Raw genomic sequence first — 18,104 nt, 5'->3', positions numbered from 1 at the left:
AATGACAGTGAAATGCATATTTATTTTAAAGCCACCATTTAGAATAATAGAGGGGGAGGGTCTTACCTTTGTTTACAAGAACAGTGTTGAAGAGTTTTTCAGAGCTAGCATCTGATGCCTGAAAAACAAGAAGGCGTTAAGACTGTCAGTGAAGACCATCACCCACAGCATCATTGGCTGCTATAATTTTAAATCAATAGACAATATTTTAGGAAAACAGAAGAGTCAGTAATTTCCCCAAATCCTCCATAAGGTGGTGCTGCTTGACTGTTGGAGAAAGCCTGCATGGCAGTTATTTACTGGGGGAAAGAAAAAAAAAATCTGATTTTTCAGAATGTGTCCTTATTAGACATATTATCTGTGCAAAACATACTTCTACAAAATGGTCCACAAGGCAATTTAGTTCATTCACAAATGATTTACCAATTCTCTGGACAGATCATTATTTTGGAAGTGGCTTTTATTTTCTTTTACGTTCTTTCTTTCTTTCTTTTTTTTTTTTTTTTTTTGCCACCAGATTTTGTGTTTTTTTTTCATTTTCTTCCACAAATCAGAAATGTGGATTTTTGGACACTAAGCTTTGCCTCACTAAAGTGTCAACCAGTATTCATTTGTTTTTAAAGATGTATTTGATGACGTCGATGTTCAGGGTTTCTCACAGTAACCAGGCCAACCTCAGTGTTTCAGATGAGGGCTGACTCTGCTTAAAACCTGGCCACTATGTCACCAGGATTACTTCCTTTTCATGTTTTCCAGAGATCATGTCTGCTAATTATTACCCTGGAATGAGGGAAGTCTCGAGCCTGTTTAAACAGCAAGACTAAAGTCAATTTAAATCATATACTAATGTTCCGGGAAATAAACAGTGCATCCGTTTCATGAAAGAGATGGTCATGTTCAAGTTCTACTGCTTATTTCCAGGACTTAGAAAAAAGGTAAAATTAAGCAAGCTCACTGTTCTGGTTTGAAGACACCTCTTTGAAACGTTAGTGGTCAACCTACATTTATGCTGTGTTTGATTTGTAACCCTAATGAGAAAACTCTTATCTTTCATGTTTTATATAGAAATGCAAAAATTTGACAAAGCAAGGCATAGAATGTTCAATAAACATGGGAGAAAGAAATATGAGGAACAGGAGAGAGGGAACTTGGGCTGGCTTTGGGGGACAAAGAAGATATTCTGTGTGGTCTTTCAATGCCACATTGATGGAGATGAAATATTTCTGTGTATAACTGAGGGAAATGTTCCAGTTCACAAGGCCAGGAATATAAAAAGACCTAACCTATTTTTATTATGTCTGGTTCTCATTTATTTTAATTCTAATCTTCCTTCTACAGGGGAGGGTTCAGGGGATTAATAGGATCAAGGGCAAAAATGTTCAAAATAAGTATTCAATGGCGTTCACTTGTGACAAATCATACAGAAATTCCACCCCCCCACACACTTTTGCAGGAATAATAAAATACACACATAGCTTTCCTGACATCATAGGAAATACTAAATGAAATTATATTATGTTATAGTAGCATTTCATAAAAATGAGCCACAAAGAAAGTCTTGGGGAAGGTATTCAGCATCAAACAGTCCAAGAATATTAAGTTACAAAGCCCCAGCGATCCGCCCGACATGCACAGAGACGTGTGGATCTGACAAAGCACATAGGTTTCGGCTGTACCAGAGGTGTTTGTTACTCTACCCAAACATTAATGAGATTTCTACACTTGTGAGTTCTGCGGTTTAACATTCAGCAATTCAAAGGAGTCTTTCCATCATTCTTAAAACACCATTAATTGTTCTTAGAACGGCCATTAACAAGTCGCGGCTTCAAAACTAAAATGGAGTTAGTATTTTCTGAAAGGGGGAAAAATCCCTACACACATGCACACACCAGCAACATCCTCTCTCTTCAATTATTTTACAGAGTTAAAGTAACAGTTGAAAAAAATGAGTTTAATGGGCATAAAGAAATAGGTTTAGAAAAATTACTGCCCTTCCAAAAATGGCAAAAGCATTAGCTGGGGGAAGCTAAGGATGCGTTTTCAGTTCCTCTAGGTATGGAAGCCAGAACTGGGTTAGGCTGTAGGTGGCAGCCCCTGTGACCCGGTCCCCTTTGTGAACACCAATGGGCTGAGTACACTCTCAAGTAGATAGCGAAGTGACCCTGAGGACCTGATGATGCTCTGTGACCAACAGTTATCAAGGAGACACGTCGGACGGATATTCAAGACGCTCAGAGCAATGCCATCTAATGGAGGCTTTTCTGAGCCCTTCAATTTACCGATAGCAGTCACAAAGTGCAGAATTGTCTCTCTCGTGCCTTGGGGTAAGGAGATGTCTCAAAAGACCCCCTCAAGGGTACACACGCCTCGTGGGTGGCTTGGTTGAAAACGAGTCCTTCTGATTCCTGGTTTTTTCCCATCTGGCCTCGTGGACCACCTTCATTCAAATTCCTCGAGTCTCCCAGGCAAAGTCTTGATGTGTGTAAAAATTCCACGTAGATCCTTCGACTTTCTTCAAGTAACTTCCCTTCACTTAACACTTTTAAAAATCATTTGTACGGGGTGGGTGTGGTGGCTCAGCAGGTAAATGTGTTGGTTGCCAAGCCCGACGAATGAATTCAGTTAGATCCCCCGCACCCACATAAAGGTGGCAGGAGATAACGGATTCCTCAAAGTTGTCCTCTGACCTCCTTGTACAACCTCCACATACATAAACACATATTCTTTTAATCGTTTGGACAAATCACTGGGCTCCTTAATCATGGAGACGTCTTCATTTTTTTATTTTTATTTTTTTACTTTTAAGAGGAAAAAAAAGTACATTTCCCTCTAAGACTTGGATCATTTCCCTAGCCAATTTTTCTTTTTCTTTTTAAATTAGCAACAACTAAGGCAGGTGCGATGAGTCCAGCGGCAGACGCACCGGGTGTCTTCCCTCGTCTCTCCGGCACCCTGTACCTTTAGCCGCACAGATTTTAATATATCAGTTGCCATTTCATTTCCTCGTCTCGACGGACTTCGATGGGTTTTATACACTTAGAGGACCATGTCTAGAATTCCCAGAGAAAACAAGCTCTTTGGGGCATTTTACGGGAGGATGGATGGGTGCTATTTATTTGCCTTTTGTATCAATACTTTCTACACCCTAGAAGCTATAGCTGGCGTGCAAAGAAAAGTTAAGTCAAGCAGATTGGCTAATGAGGAAAACGAATAAAAATAAGGAAATAAAAACCGCCCGTGCACTCGGGTGGGTCCCAGATATCTGGAGCTGCACCCAGATCCCCTTAAAACTCGGATCGCCACGGTGGCCCTCCAAAGCCACACCAGCCGGAAGAAAGACTTCGGGAGAAGCAAAGGCAATCCTCTTGGAAACTTAAGCGCGGGTGAGTTCCTGCACCAGCCAGCTCTCCTTTCGCTTCCCTGGGCTCCGCGTGCGCACAAGCGGGAGGGCGGGGACCGGGAGATCAGAGCAGGGACAGTGACCCGTCAGCAGGCAGCACCGCGCCAGGGAGCCTGTCCTAGCCCTAGCGGAGGCAGGCATCCCAGCTTGGGGTCTAGTAGATCTCCTCGGGAAACCATAGGTCCCCCTCCTGGAGGTGGAAATCGTCTCTATCTGCCAGGGCTTCCCGGGAAGGCGCTCGTGGCTCACCGGCCGAGCCCAGCGGGTGCAGGGAGCCAGGAAAGTACAAAGGGGAGCGGGGGAGGGGTGGGGGAGGGAGGCCGGGCCCGCCAGACGCCAGCAGCCCGCCCCTGTTACCACCCTGGCCCGGCTGCGGCCGCAACAAAAGACCCTTCGACCCCTGCCTCCTCCCCCGCAACCACGGGGCGGCGGGCGATTGAACCACCCCACCCCACGCCCCAGGGGTGGTGGTGTGGGGAGACAACGTTACCTGGTCGCCAGGGGTTCCTCAGTCTTGTCAACCCCAAGTTCATGGTTTGGGTCCTCCGCCGGGTTCCCTCCGGGTGGATCACCACACACCACCCGGAGAAAGCAACCAAAACCCACAGCAGAGAAAACGCCCAACTCCTGCCGGCTCGGCTAGCTCCTCCGCAAGTCTGTGTGTTTTGCTAATTCCTCTCCAAAGTCTCAAAGCCGAGGCACGCGAACCAAATCCGAACCGGAGCCGCAGCAGCAGCGGCAGTGGCAGCGGCGGCGGCGGCAGCAGCAGCAGCAGCACCCGGCTCCTCCGTGGCAGCCGGGAGTCAGCGCCGCGCGCGCACATCCAACGCAGCCAAGTCCAGGGCGGGTGGCGGGGAGGTGGGGAGGGGGCCCGGCCCGCGCGCTCTCCTGGTGGCTCCTGCGGGGCGCGCGGGGGACCGGCTGGCTCAGACCAAGGGCTCAACTTGGTGCGCCCTGAGGATCTGGCAGAGCTGAAGAGCAGCGGCCGGGGAGCCGCCGCTGCGGCGCGCGTAGCTAAGATCGAGGCGGCTGCGGCGGCGACAGGACAAAGGAGACCATGTGCGGAGGGAGGGAGGAGGGAGAGGGAGGAGGAGGAGGAGGGCGTACGGCGGCAGCGGCGAAAGCTGCTCCCCGGCGGCCGCCTCGGGCTCCCCGACAGCGGGTGCCGCCTGTACGGCAGCGCCGCGGGCTGATCTGATGGGTCCTGGGCCCCGCCGCGGCGTGGCACCGAGACGCTCCGGGAGTGGCGATCGGCCGCGGGTGTCGCCCGCGTGCGGTGCGGAAAGCTGTGGTTGAGGCTTCTGCGGGGCGCGGGACTAGCTCCGCTCCGGCCTGACTCTCCCGCCTGTTCCCGGCTCAAGTGAACTCCATCGGCGGCACGCCGCCAGCGCCACCGGCTACCCGGGGCTGGATTGTGGAAGGGAAAGGGGTCCTTGGTGGCGACGCGGAGACACCCCTTTCTCCCGCCCTTGCTCTGGCGCTCTGGACTTCGCTCCCCGGATTGTACCGAGCGCGCCTTACTCCAGGCGCTCGTGGCTCTCGGAGCGGGACTTCTCGGCGCGCCCAGCCGGAGCCGCCAGCCGGTGCCACCGCCCCTCCTCCGTCCCGCCCCGCGTGCCCCGCCCCTCGCCGCCCCTCCTCTCCGCCCTGGCGCCCGGTCGGCCCCGCGGGGGCGCAGTCCCTGGGTGCGACACTGACAGCTGTGGCTCCCACTACATCCCGCCTCCGGTAGCGGATCGGGCCCCTGGTCCCCATGGCGCCTTTCCCCGCGGGCAGGAGCCTCGGAGCTCCGCTCCCTTTGCAGTTACCGCTTCCTGAGATTTGAGCTAAGCCCAGGGAAGGCTACTAGGCCGGCAGCCTGGGGTTGAAATGCATCTAGGCTAGTTGCAAATGCAAAGAAGAGGTTCTGGAAGGGGACTGGACGTCCGGTGGTGTAGATCTTAGGTACACAGCGGGGCACATAGTAGGTGCCCAATACAAAATAATTTCATTGTTAGACACGGAGGGGGAGGGGATCAGAGTCTAGAACAAAAAGGTCTTGATCTAACCTGCAGCCCATGCATGCATCACAGAACCAACAGTGTTAGGTTTCACAAAGTGGCCACTTAGACATCTTTCCTGCAACATAATTCCTCAAACTATCCGACTTGTGTACACATTCGCACCCACTAAGTGGTGTCTGATGCTTCCCCTTTCGTCCAACAAACGTAAAACAGAGGAAAAGCCATGCCAAAGCTCCATTCTTTGGGTAGCAACTGTGTCACCTATCACCACAGTGTCCCCTGGAGCCCAGCTAAGGGAGGAGGATAGATGGATGGATGGGTGATCATTAATGGGGCCCTCAGCCATTTGAGCCCTTCACCTTCTACCAGAACACACAGCCACACCCCTCCTTTCTCCTTCTCCCCACCCCACTGTGTTTGTTGTCTGCAGGAGCAGGATACCAATGTTCCTGTCTCCTAGAGGCCAGGTCCCCTGGATAACAGCAAGTACTCCTAACAACTAAGCCATCTCTCCTCACCACCACCACCACCACCACCACCACCACCACCCCATGATCCACCCCCTTCTTTACACCCTGTCCTGACATCAGTGGCCCTGTGAAGGAAGTGAGCCACACTAGGGGTGACCGAATGAATGAATGCATTTGCAGCTTTGATTCTAATCCTGCCATTTGGTGAGGTCTGTCCTTGGACCAAAATCCAAGAAGAGACAAAACCAGAGTACCATCAAGAGGGGCCTGGACTGCAGCATGTACAATGGATGTAAAGTAAGAGAGAAGATCCAGGTCCCTCAAAGGCCACTGTGACCCAGAAAAAGTGGCTAGAGAAGATGGACAAAGGACAGGGGTCCTCCAGAGAGATGTGTTCCACAGAGATGTCACTGAAAGGGCTTTAATAATGTCCAGCCGGGCGGTGGTGGCGCACGCCTGTAATCCCAGGTGGATCTCTGTGAGTTGGAGGCCAGCCTGGTCTATAAAGCGAGTTCCAGGACAGCCTCCAAAGCTACTGAGAAACCCTGTCTCAAAAAACCAAAAAATAATAATAATAATAATAATAATAATGTCCATATCCCTCTATCACAGCACTGAATGTTTGTAATCCCAGGACTTGGGTGGCCCAAGTGGAGGATAGTGAATTCCAGAATGGTCTGGGCCACATGGGGGAAACCCATCTTAATAAGATGAATCAATAATATAATAGTAAGATGTGCGTGTCTCACCTTTTTAAAGTTAGTTACTTCACCATTACAGGTGCCATGGGACTCTTCAAACTAAATAAATTAAAAAGACACTTTCGAAAGGGGCCAGCAAGATGGCTCATGGCTGTGAAGACACTTGCTACCAAGCCTGACAAGTAGAATTTGATGCTCGGGAGCTGCATGGAGTAAGAAGAGAACTGATTTCTGCAGGCTGTCCTCTGATCTCCACATGGACACATAAAATAAATGAATGAATGTAATGAAAAAATGTTTACAACTTTTCAAAGAAGAAGTTGGCGGAGGCGGGGGGGTGCTGCTTGCTGCATGGCAACATATACTGTCCCTTTAATAAAATTAATCTTGGAAATAAGAGGTCTTTTTTTGAGCTTTACCCTTCTGGGAAATGGCAGCAATATGAAGTTTGTGGGAAATGGGCTTAGCTACCAAGTTTCAGGGACGGTGGCCTGGAGCTCCAGCAGGCCTGAAACTCACTATGTATTGGAGGGTGACCTTGAACTCAAGAGCTTCTGTAATTCGGTCCCTTCCCAACCTTCCTAATTGGGCATTTCATTTTGTTGTACTGAGACAATATCTCGCTATGTAGCCCAGGCAGATCTCTGCTCCAGCTGGCCATGTCCCTGACTCCTTCCTTCCCAATGCTGGCATTACAGACATGTACCACTACATCAGGCCCTATTTTGGAAGACTTCTGGTCCAAGACTGGAAGCCTTCGTGCCTTTTATATTTTGGTGGCTTAATATACTAATAAGTATTTCTGGCTTCTTATCATGCCTTTCAGACTCTGAGCTAGATCTAAAGATAGCAAGTCTTGGAAGGAGATGATCCTACTAACCATCAATGAGCTTTTAAAAAACATGGACTGAAGCTGAGGCCGGAAGATTACGAGTTCTGGGCCAGACTAGGCTACCTAAGACCTAATCAGTCAACCAAACACAATCAAGCATGGACTCACACGTCTTTCTACTGTTAAATTAATTATTTCAGGAGTGTTTATGAAATAAGACCAAAGGGGGAGAGGCGTCATTCTTTCCAGGGGTGTTCCAGTACATAACTGCATCTATGCTCATGCAGCCAGCCATAATTAAACTTACAGGAACATGCACATGTGCAATCTCCCCTCCCCCACACACCCTGATTTTATTTTTAGAGTCTCAAGTAACCCATGCCATCTACTTGACGTGAAAGTAGGAGGGGGGCTTGTTAGGAAGAAGGGGTTCAGTAGGATTGGGAGGGAGATCAATGAAGGCAATGGAGGTGAACATGACAAAAATGTATTATATATGTATATGTATGTATGTGTGTATGGATGAAATTGTCAAAAAGTAAAAAAAAAAAAAAAAAAAAATTCAAAGGTTTTAGTCAAAACTGTCCAAACAAAATGAAAAGCCATCTTCCTCAAGTTCCAATAGGTACCTAAAGTCAATTTTTTTATTTTTAACGTGGGAAGCTGAGGCAGAAGGGTTATGAATCTGAGGCCAGCCTGGGCTCTACATAATGAGACCCTTTGTCAAAACAACAGCAGAATAAGACAAACACAGTAATTCTCCATCCATCTAAAGGGTTAAGAGCTGCCGATTTGAAATGCAAGATGCCAGTCAGTGGATATTCTAAGTTACCAGACTTCACTTGGCCATATTTCTAGAAAATATTTCTTTAGAATTCTGGCATGCTGAGGTTGAGTGTTTTGCATAGAGAACGTTCCATTAATCTATTTGTAGTTAGCCTTGGAAACATCATGAGCTTGAAGCATTGCCCCAGCAGAGTAAAGCTGGGAGCAAAGGAAAAGGAAGCCTTTACAGAAATCCATTCAAGCCTTTAGTTTTAAATCACTTAAGCAGCTTGAAAAGAGCACTGAAGGGAAGTAATAATGCCTAAGTTCCTTCTCCAGCTAGCCTTGGGTAGATGCCACTTTGTCTGGCTTTTCTTTCTTAATCTTTTTTTTTTTTGAATTGGGGTGGAGCGGGGCAGGGTCTCGCTGGCCTTGAACTTGCTATGTAGTGGAGAATGACCTTAAACTGAGCCGATCTCCTGCTACCTCTCAAGGGCTGAAATTATGGGTTTGCCCCAGCCCCCTGGTCTCTGTGGCACTGAGGGTCCAATCCATGATGTCACCCATGTTATCAAGCACTGTACCATTTGAGGCCCAGCCCAGCCCTGGACCTGCTTTTTGAACCAGGAACCTCCTGCTCTTATGGTGGTCAACCACGAGCCTTCGTGTGGGGAACAAAGGCCAAGAAGCCAGGAGGCAGGTGCATACCCCTCTTGTCATGGTCTACCTTTCCTCCCTGCCAATTTCTTCCTTTCATGTTCTCTGGCCTGAGGAGACCATCATTCTTCCTGGCTCCCGGGACTTCATTTTGTAGGCCAGTACCTTTAAAACCACAGATCAGGACACCACCCTTTCGTATGCATGCCTTGTCACCTTCAGCTGGCCCCCAGTCCTTCTGCCTCCACTGCATCCATCCCTTCTGAAGGGGTGAATTTTGAAACGGGAGCTTCATTACCTGTCAGGCAGAAAGGAGGCTGCCCTGGCTCACATTCCCATTGCTGTAAAGCAAAAACCCTCCACTACTGTACGCCTCTGTCCCTACCATCGATCACGACTGTAACAAGAGGGAAGTAAATAAATGGAACTGTGTTAGTTTATGGTGCATACTATTGAGATGCAGGGGGAATAAATATTTTTCCAAGTGTGGAAGTCAAGGAAAAGAATTTTACTTTCAAACTTCAGAGCCGACTATAAACTACTAAGGGGGGAAAGTATAAGAAAAGATATAAAATATATCCTACTTAACTACCAAATCTACATTAAAATATTAACATTCAGAGGCTGACACCAGAGAAGATAGGCAGTGAAAACTAAAAGTAAATTTCATCTGTACTCATGTCACCCAGTTGTCAACAGGTACCTCATCTGATTTGTTTTTCATTTATGTCTTGCTAGGGATGAAACCCAGGGTCTTGCATCTACCTGTCAGGTAAGCACTCTACCACAAAGCCACATCCCCAGCCTCTCACTGGGGGATTCTAGGCAGGGGCTCCACCACTGAGCCACACCCCAGCCCCTCACTGGGGGATTCTAGGCAGGGGCTCTACCACTGAGTCACACCCCAGCCCCTCACTGGGGGATTCTAGGCAGGGGCTCTACCACTGAGCCACACCCCAGCCCCTCACTGGGGGATTCTAGGCAGGTGCTCTACCACTGAGCCACACCCCAGCCCCTCACTGGGGATTCTAGGCAGGTGTTCTACACTGAGCCACACCCCAGCCCCTCACTGGGGGATTCTAGGCAGGTGCTCTACCACTGAGCCACACCCCAGCCCCTCACTGGGGGATTCTAGGCAGGTGCTCTACCACTGAGCCACACCCCAGCCCCTCACTGGGGATTCTAGGCAGGTGTTCTACACTGAGCCACACCCCAGCCCCTCACTGGGGGATTCTAGGCAGGTGCTCTACCACTGAGCCACACCCCAGCCCCTCACTGGGGGAGTCCAGGCAAGAAAACAGGGTAGGCCAAGCAATAAACTACACATGATGGTCTCATCTACTGGTTTCAAGATTGAGACTCTATACTAAAGATACTGGCATTCATACATGTAGCAGTAGTATGTTTCTCAAAAACGTTTACCCTGAGGATATTTACATCACCGTTGAAAGGGAAATATACAAATTGGGACGTTCTCCCAATTCCATACAAGGAATATGATAGAGGAAGTTTAAGGAAGACCTTGGCACGAAGGTGAAATGACAGTGTGATTCTTCAAAGCATGACTATCCCTGCTCTACCATACACCTGTGTAGTCAGACTCAGTTTATTGCCCCCTGGCCAAACCTAGAAGTGAAAAATAAATTCTGGGACTAGAGAGATGGCTCAGCAGTTAAAAGAGAAACTGCTGCTCTTGGAGAAGGATGGGAGCGGTTCCCAGTCCTGTAACTCCAGCTCCAGGGGATGGCACGCCCTCTTCTGGCCTCTAAAGGCACCTGCACTTTCAGGCACAGACCCAAACAGAGACACATAAACACACATAAGAAAAAATAAAACAAACTTCTTTCCTCCTCCATCGTGCACCAGACCCCTGACTCGGCTTCTGGCCATGTCTTTTCACGAGACTTTCAGAATCAAGCGATTCCTGGCCACGAAACAAAAGCAAAACTGTCCTTTTCCTCAGTGGATTTGGCTGAAAACTGGTAACAAAAATCAGGTATAACTCCAAGAGAAGACACTGGAGGAGAACAAAGTTGGGTCTGGAAGGACTCACACAATGGTAAGACGGAGAGTTTGTACTGATCTGTGGGTCATCAAGCAATCCGACCACATGCGGTTCAACATTTTAACTTGGAGACTTGGTCGTGTTTAAGTTGGGGGAGTGGTTTATCCAATAATAAAACGTAGAAACTTTCAAAAAAAAGAAAGAAAAGAAAAGAAAAGAAGGAAGGAAGGAAGGAAGGAAGGAAAGGAAGGAAGGAAGGAAGGAAGGAAGGAAGGAAGGAAAGAAAGAGAAAGAAAGAAAGAAAGAAAGAAAGAAAGAAAGAAAGAAAGAAAGAGACAGACACAAATCTTGAAAAAAAATGTATTTTTTTAACCCAAGGTGGCCTCAAACAGTCTATTATAGCCAGAATATCCTTCACCTCCAGATCCTCCATCCTCTGCTATCTGAGTGCTGGGGTTACAGGCACATACCACAGAGGTTCTTTTCTGAAACAGAATTTCTCTATGTAGCCCAGGCTGCTCTCCACTCAAGATCATCATGCCTCTGCCTTCTGTGTGCTGGGATTACAGGTGTGCACAACACTCACCTCAAAACTAATTCTGATGTCTATACTTTTGAGAAGTTATGGTAAACATGACTTGGTCATATGAATGTTGCAGGGATATCTGAGTGGCTTACTGCCCTTGTTAGTTTTAACTGATACAGTCTAGAGTCATTTGAGAGGAAAGCCTTCATTGAGGCTTTGCCTAGATCAGATTGGACTACGGGTATATCTGTAGGGAACTGTCTTGATTATTAATTGATGACAGTGGGCATAGACCTGAGGGATGAACTATCCCTAGGCAGGTGGTCCTGGGCTGGGTAACAAAACCAACGAAGTATAAGCTTGTGAGGCAGCAAGCAAGCCAGAAAGGAGCACTCCTGAGTGACTGCCTGGCCTTCCCTCAGTGATGGATTCTGACCTGGAAGGGTAAGCTCAAATAAACCCTTTTCTTCCCTAAGTGGCTTCAGGCCAGAATCTTTTACCACAGCAACAGAAAACACACGAGAACATTCGCCGACCCTGGTTTGACAGACTGAAGAATGACTGACATCCTGAGACGTGGTGGTGGACTGAACATTGGTCCATCTTCCCTACCACCGTCACGTCAAGGCGAAAGCAGCTCCCCTTGGAAACAAGTTACCTAGAATTATTAATCATCCCGGGGTGCTCGGAATTCTACTCGTCTATCAGCGCCAATGAGCGAAGCTTTTGTGTGAGACGTCATGATGGAACACTTGCAGAAGTCCTAGCAAGAACAATATCATCGCTTCCACTGTTTTGGTGGATTAGACAGTTTCTGGAGTAGTAGGAGGGAAGTCAAAACGTCACAAATCCCTTTAGATTTCCTAAAAACATTGTCTTTTCTGGCTTCTCACTTTTATGCCGGTTTTAGCTTTTATCTAGTGGGGGACTCTTGAGCAGTCTTCTCTATATCCTCCATCTCTGGCTTTATAGGTCACGAGTCATATTTTTTAAAACCAAATTGAAGTCATATTTAGCGTGTGGGGTAGTAAGAGATGGGGGTGCTACAACAACCGGAAGAAACCGATTCTCTTCTTCCACAATGTGGGTCCTGGGAATTGAACTCAGGTCACCAGGCTTGCGAGCAAGTGCCTTTACCCACTAAGCCATCTCACCTCTCCCCAAAATGCATCCTTTGCAAAGGGCCAAGTGATACAAAAATAACAGTGATGATCAAAGGTCAGGACAAGCCTGTGTGCGCACCTGCAGGGACCTGCCACTGCTTCTTCAGGCCTGTATAACCGCCATTTGCAGATGTTGGCGGCACGGATTTCTTCTGCTACTCTGAAGGATACATATTCTTTTCCCTTCCTTTTATTATTTGTGGTGTGTGTGTGTGTGTGTGTGTGTGTGTGGTGTAAGTCGTGTGTGGGTGCACATGTGTGTGGGGATATGTGGGAATGTACATATGGGTCCACGTGTGGAGGCTAACGGTCAATGTTCAGGCTGACATATCCACTGTAAACAGGTTCCACTGTGCCCAGCTCTTGTCCGACCAATCTTGAGAATCAGTACTGCAATCCATACATGCACAAGCAGCCACCACCACCATTTCCTTATCTGCCGATGTGTTCTATCTAAGGGAGAGTCTGTGAAGTGCGTTCACATGAACATGCTAACAGGTAAATGACAACATCTCTCTGGTACCGAGTACTGGAAAGAATGACTGCATTATCTCACACATACATCCCACTATAAAGTTCTTTCTGCGCTGGCCACCCATTTGGAATTCGCAAACTAGAAAATAGAGGAAGTCTAAAAGCAGAGCACAGGTAAGTTCTCCAAAAATGATTACTAGGTAAAATATGATACCTAGAACCCAAACTTTTACCATAAATAATTCCAAACTTGCTAGCCAATTTCCCCATGGGAAGGGAGTCCTGGCTTTGAGCTAGACCTTCTGTCGGTCTTCTCCAACAGAACACAGAAGTGATGTGTTGGACACGCCAGCCTTGGTATTAGGAAGGCCTCCGGTTTCTGTCTTTTCATGCTTTGAACCTAGTCACCATATTGTTGAGTCCCAGCAGACCCATACCAAAGAATACTGGGGCCTCAGGACCAGAGGGCTCAGTAGCAACTTAGCTATCGTTTGTGTGTGTATGTGTGTGTGTGTGTGTGTGTGTGTGTGTGTGTGTGTGTGTGTGTTTAGGTCACAAGCTTATATGCCTGACTAATTTTTACAGGCATTTTGGAAATCAGTCTCAATCAGCAGAGATGTATCCATAGGCCCTTGCCAGACATCTTAGAAGCTGGGTGTGGTTCCTCCACCTCTGGTTGAATTTGCCTCCCCTGCTGTCACAGAAGAGCTTTGTCTTCAGAGCTGGCAACATTGTATGCAAATAAATAACTGCTGTGCTTAAAGTTATTACATTTTTGTCTCATTACAAAGCAATCAGCCACTAAAGTAGCAACCTGGGTATCTGCCAACCTGGAGAAAGGAAAGGTGAACACAGGCAGCCTTGGGCATCACTTTTGTGATCCATGTTCCCAGTCCCTCATTGGAAGGCAGGGTTTTAGCCAGTTCTACCACTGAGCCACACCCCAGCCCCTCACTGGGGGATTCTAGGCAGGGGTTCTACCATTGAGCCATGCCACCAGCCCCTCACTGGGGGATTCTAGTCAGGGGCTCTACCACTGAGCCACATCCCAGCCCCTCACTGGGAGACTCTAGGCAGGGGCTCTATCACTGAGCCACATCCCAGCCCCTCACTGGGGGATTCTAGGCGGGGGCTCTACCACTGAACCAAACTCTCAGTCCCAACACCGAGAGAAGAAAGATGAATATACAGGGAAGAGACCCAGACCGAAGAAGCATGGACTATGAATCCTATCCTTCCTGCAGTTTAGTTTGGTGAAAGATGCTACAGAAGTCAAAGTGAGTTAACAGGAAGAAGAAAAAAAAAAATCAAAACAAAACACCTCACTGTAATAAGGCAGTTTTCCCTGTAATAAAGTCAAGGAAATGTAACATGTCAATATTAATGAAAGAATAAATCTGCCCCCTCCCTTTCTTTTGGAGACTAGGGATGTTTGCAAAACTAAAAAGTCTTCTGTAATCCCTTCTTTTATCCGAAACAGATTGCAGTTTTAAGCACAGCCCCATAAAACTGTGGGTTCAAAGGAACCTGAAACCAAATTAGCATAAAATCTGGAATTCTCATTGCCACCAAATGTACAGCTGCCATCTGACAGCTCTGCTGTGATTTTCTTTTTCCTTTCCCAAATAGAAACTGAAAGTAGCTGAGGTGGTAAGGGCCACGTCTCCAACCTTTCATACTTAACCCTTCTCCTCCCCTCGACACAAGCAGGGGAAAACAAGGTCCAACCAACCTTGGGAATCTGGGGCCGTGGTTCAGGACGCTTGCTCTGCATGCACAAAGGGCTGGTTCCAACCAGGCATTGTACCACCCAGGAATGCTGGTGTGCGCCTGTAATCTTAGGATTCAGTAGGTAGGGGCAGGAAAGTCAGATGTTCAAGATCATCCTCCCCTGCGTAGTGAGTTCCTGGCTAACCTAGGCTCCCGTGGAACCCTGTCTCAGCAAGCCATGGGGGTGGAGAGATGGCTCAGTGGTTAAGGGCACTTGCTGCTCTTGCAGAGGGCACAGATTCACTTCCTAGCACCCATGCTGGGTGGCTACAACAGCCTGTAACTCCAACTCTAGGGATCTAACACCCTCTTGTGGCCTTCTTACCCTCCCCATGTATGTAAATTCAGATAAAACAAACAGTATCCACCCTCTTGCAGTTCTACCAACCAATCTGTAAATTTTGTCACCTGGCATGGTGGCAAAAACTTGTAATCCCAACTCTGGAAAAGTAGAGGCAGGGGGATCAGGTGTTCAGGGACACCCTTGTAGTCAATTCTACGAGGTTAGCCTGTGCTACATCAGACTCCATCCAAAGAAAAAGAATATCCATGGGGCAACCTGTCTAACAAGATTAGTTGGGGAATGACCACTAAAGTCAGTGACAGCCTATCAGCCAAGAAGGTTGGGGGTTACCCCATGCAGAGAGAATACCTGGTGAGTAGTTTCAGGTGTGCTGGACGTTTTATGGTGAAGCCAGAGGAGGCGGAACACCATTTCCCCAGGCTTTGCATGACAAATGGCCAAGAATATACTCACATGTCACTGTCCCAGTCTGTTGTTTAGGCTATCACAGATCTACCTTAACTGCTGCAGATACAAAGCAGGGAGCGTTGTTTGCACTGTGTCTGAAACATCACTTTGGGGATCCAAAGTTAACCTTCCTAAGCAGAGATGGATCAGCTGGTAATACACTTATGGCCAAGGCTTGATGACCTGAGTTTGATTGCCAGAAACGCCCGTGGTGGAAGGAGAGAGCAGACTCCTGCAAACTGTCCTCTGATCTAGAACCATATCCACGTACACAAGATAGATACACAGTTTTAAAAGTTACCGCCCCCCCTCCCGCCCCACACACACAGGTCAGGAACAAACTCTATAATACATAGCCGGCCCTCCCCCTCCACACACACTGGAAGATTGTTCTCACCCTCAGGAGGGAAGGTGGATTTACCCAGCACCATCCCAAACCTCCTCCGCTGATTCCCCATATGATCCACTGAATAAATCCAAGTGACAGGTGGCGAGGGCCGCCTCAACAGCACATGAAAAGCAGGCTGCAGCCCCGCAGGGAGAGAGGGGCCAGCTCTCTCCCCTTCACAAGCTTCCCCCAGGCTTGCTGGATTCTCCCATCCACTATGCTCCAGTCCTGGCCATCTGCTGCCGAACTAGGCACTGATGTTAACTTAACATCAACCACTCGGGCTAGAGATGGGAGGGGCAGAAACTGTGGGGGTGGGGTGAGCTGACTCAATTGGAAAATTACCAAAACTTCACAAGGAAGCCCAGCATGGAGAATTAGGGCTTCATTCACCTGTACCCTTTGAAATGTGTCTTATTTGTTGTTCTTTAAAATAGCGTCTTCGGCAGCTCAGGGTGGCCTCAAACTCCCTAGATAGCTGAGGATGCTCCTGAATTTCTGATGCTCCTGTCTCCATCTCCTAGAGTTGGGATCACAGGTGTGTACCACTATATCCAGTTTATGTGATGCTGAGGATGGAACTTGGGGCTTTGTGCATGCTAGTCAGATACTCTGCCAACTGAGCTACATTCCCAGCCCCACCCCTCTCCCTCCCTCCCTCCTTCTTCCTTCTCTCTCTCTCCCTCCCTCCCTTCTTCTCCCTTCTCTCTCTCCCTCCCTCCCTCCCTCCCTCCCCCTTCCCTCCTCCTCTCTCTCTATCTCCTTCCAACCCCCACAGCTCTTTCTCATCCTCCCCCATCTCTCTTTCAGAAACATCTCCTATAGTCCTGGCTAGCCTTGAACTCCCGGTGCTCATTGTGTTGCCCACAGCGACCTTAAACTCCACCTCCCTCCCGAGTGCTGGGATCACAGGCATGCCATACACAGTTTCCACTGTTACTGTACAACTTTCACATTCTTTAGGAGAATAAAAAAAAAATACAGTGAGCATCTGGTATTTACACAAGAATCTTAGAGTTGATGGATTTAATTACAAGTGTTAGTCAAACAGGAAACTTGTAGCCAGGCTTTCAAATAGCCACTTGCCTATAACGAACACAGTTTTACTTGGGGCTGCTGGTAAAGGATGCTACTTAGTATTTGGCAGTGCTGTTCTCTCAGAGAAGAGGTCGGTTGGAAAACAAAGCAGATGTTTCAATTGGTAGCTTTTGTTTCAATTTATGACAGTGTCCATCTTACACAAAGATCGAGTGGCAGATAACGTTCTCTGCCAGGCAGTGCACTCGGAGTTCTTTTCATTAGTACCAGTGGTGATGGATTGTTTTCTGGGTTACCAGAGCTCACTTACAGCTGACAACATGCATTTGTGAGATAACTGGCTGACTGTGAGGGTCCAGTCCAAGGCCAGCAAAATGTCTACAAATAACTGACCCCGGCAGGCCTTAGAGGCTGGCTTTGACTCAGCAGATGACTCTAGTGTTTCAGAACATGACAGTGTTCCGCTGCCATTCCAGCCCCTGGGAAGTGGAGGCAGAAAGACCAGGAGTTCAAGGTTAGCCTCAGCTACATAGTGAGTTCCAGGCTAGCCTGTGCTACATGAGACACTAAAAAATAATTTTTTTTTGGTGTGTGTGTGTGTGTGTGTGTGTGTGTGTGTGTGTGTGTGTATCTGGGTATATCACAGCAGTTATACGGAGGCCAGAGAACTTGTGGAAATCAGTTCTTTCCTTTAACTATCCAGGCCCTAGGAATAAAACTCAGGTCAGACTTTCCAGACGATACCTTTCCTTGGTGAAGCCCATTTCTCTTTCTCTCTCCTTTTCATTTCTTTTTGAGACAGTATCTCACTATGTAGGCAAAACTGTCTAATGCACTCTGGCCTTCAACTTCTGGTCATCCAGCCTCAGCCTCTTGAATGCTGGGGCTAAAGGAAGGCCCCCTCACTCCTGGCTCTCTCTCCTGATTCCTTCCGATCGAATAGTCACTTTACAGACAGAATCTGGCCAGGATGCTGGCACACACTTTGACTCCCAGAACTCAGGAGGCAGAGAGAAGTGGGCTACCTGAGTTTTTTGAGTTCTGGGTCAGCCAGGGCTACAAAGTGACTGCTTGAAAATGAAACAAAATAAATAAATAAATGAAAAGAAAAGAAAGGAAGGAAGAAAGAAAAAGAAAAGCCTATTTCTCTCTTTCGTGGTA

General features: G+C 47.9%; 1 protein-coding gene across 1 annotated transcript in view; it reads right to left on the bottom strand.

Moving 5' to 3' along the window:
* Nucleotides 1-18,104, bottom strand: part of Auts2 (activator of transcription and developmental regulator AUTS2) — a 361,179-nt gene that overhangs the window by 92,175 nt on the left and 250,900 nt on the right. Inside the window, exon 4 of the mRNA XM_036171636.1 lies at nt 67-118. Within this exon, the coding sequence (XP_036027529.1) occupies nt 67-118 (52 nt within the window). The remainder of the gene's footprint in view (nt 1-66; nt 119-18,104) is intronic.

This window comes from Onychomys torridus, chromosome 22 (genome assembly GCF_903995425.1).
Source record: "Onychomys torridus chromosome 22, mOncTor1.1, whole genome shotgun sequence".
NCBI lineage: Eukaryota > Metazoa > Chordata > Mammalia > Rodentia > Cricetidae > Onychomys > Onychomys torridus.
The sequence above is the reverse complement of the archived record's forward strand: the minus strand, read 5'-3'. Positions and strand labels throughout refer to the sequence as shown.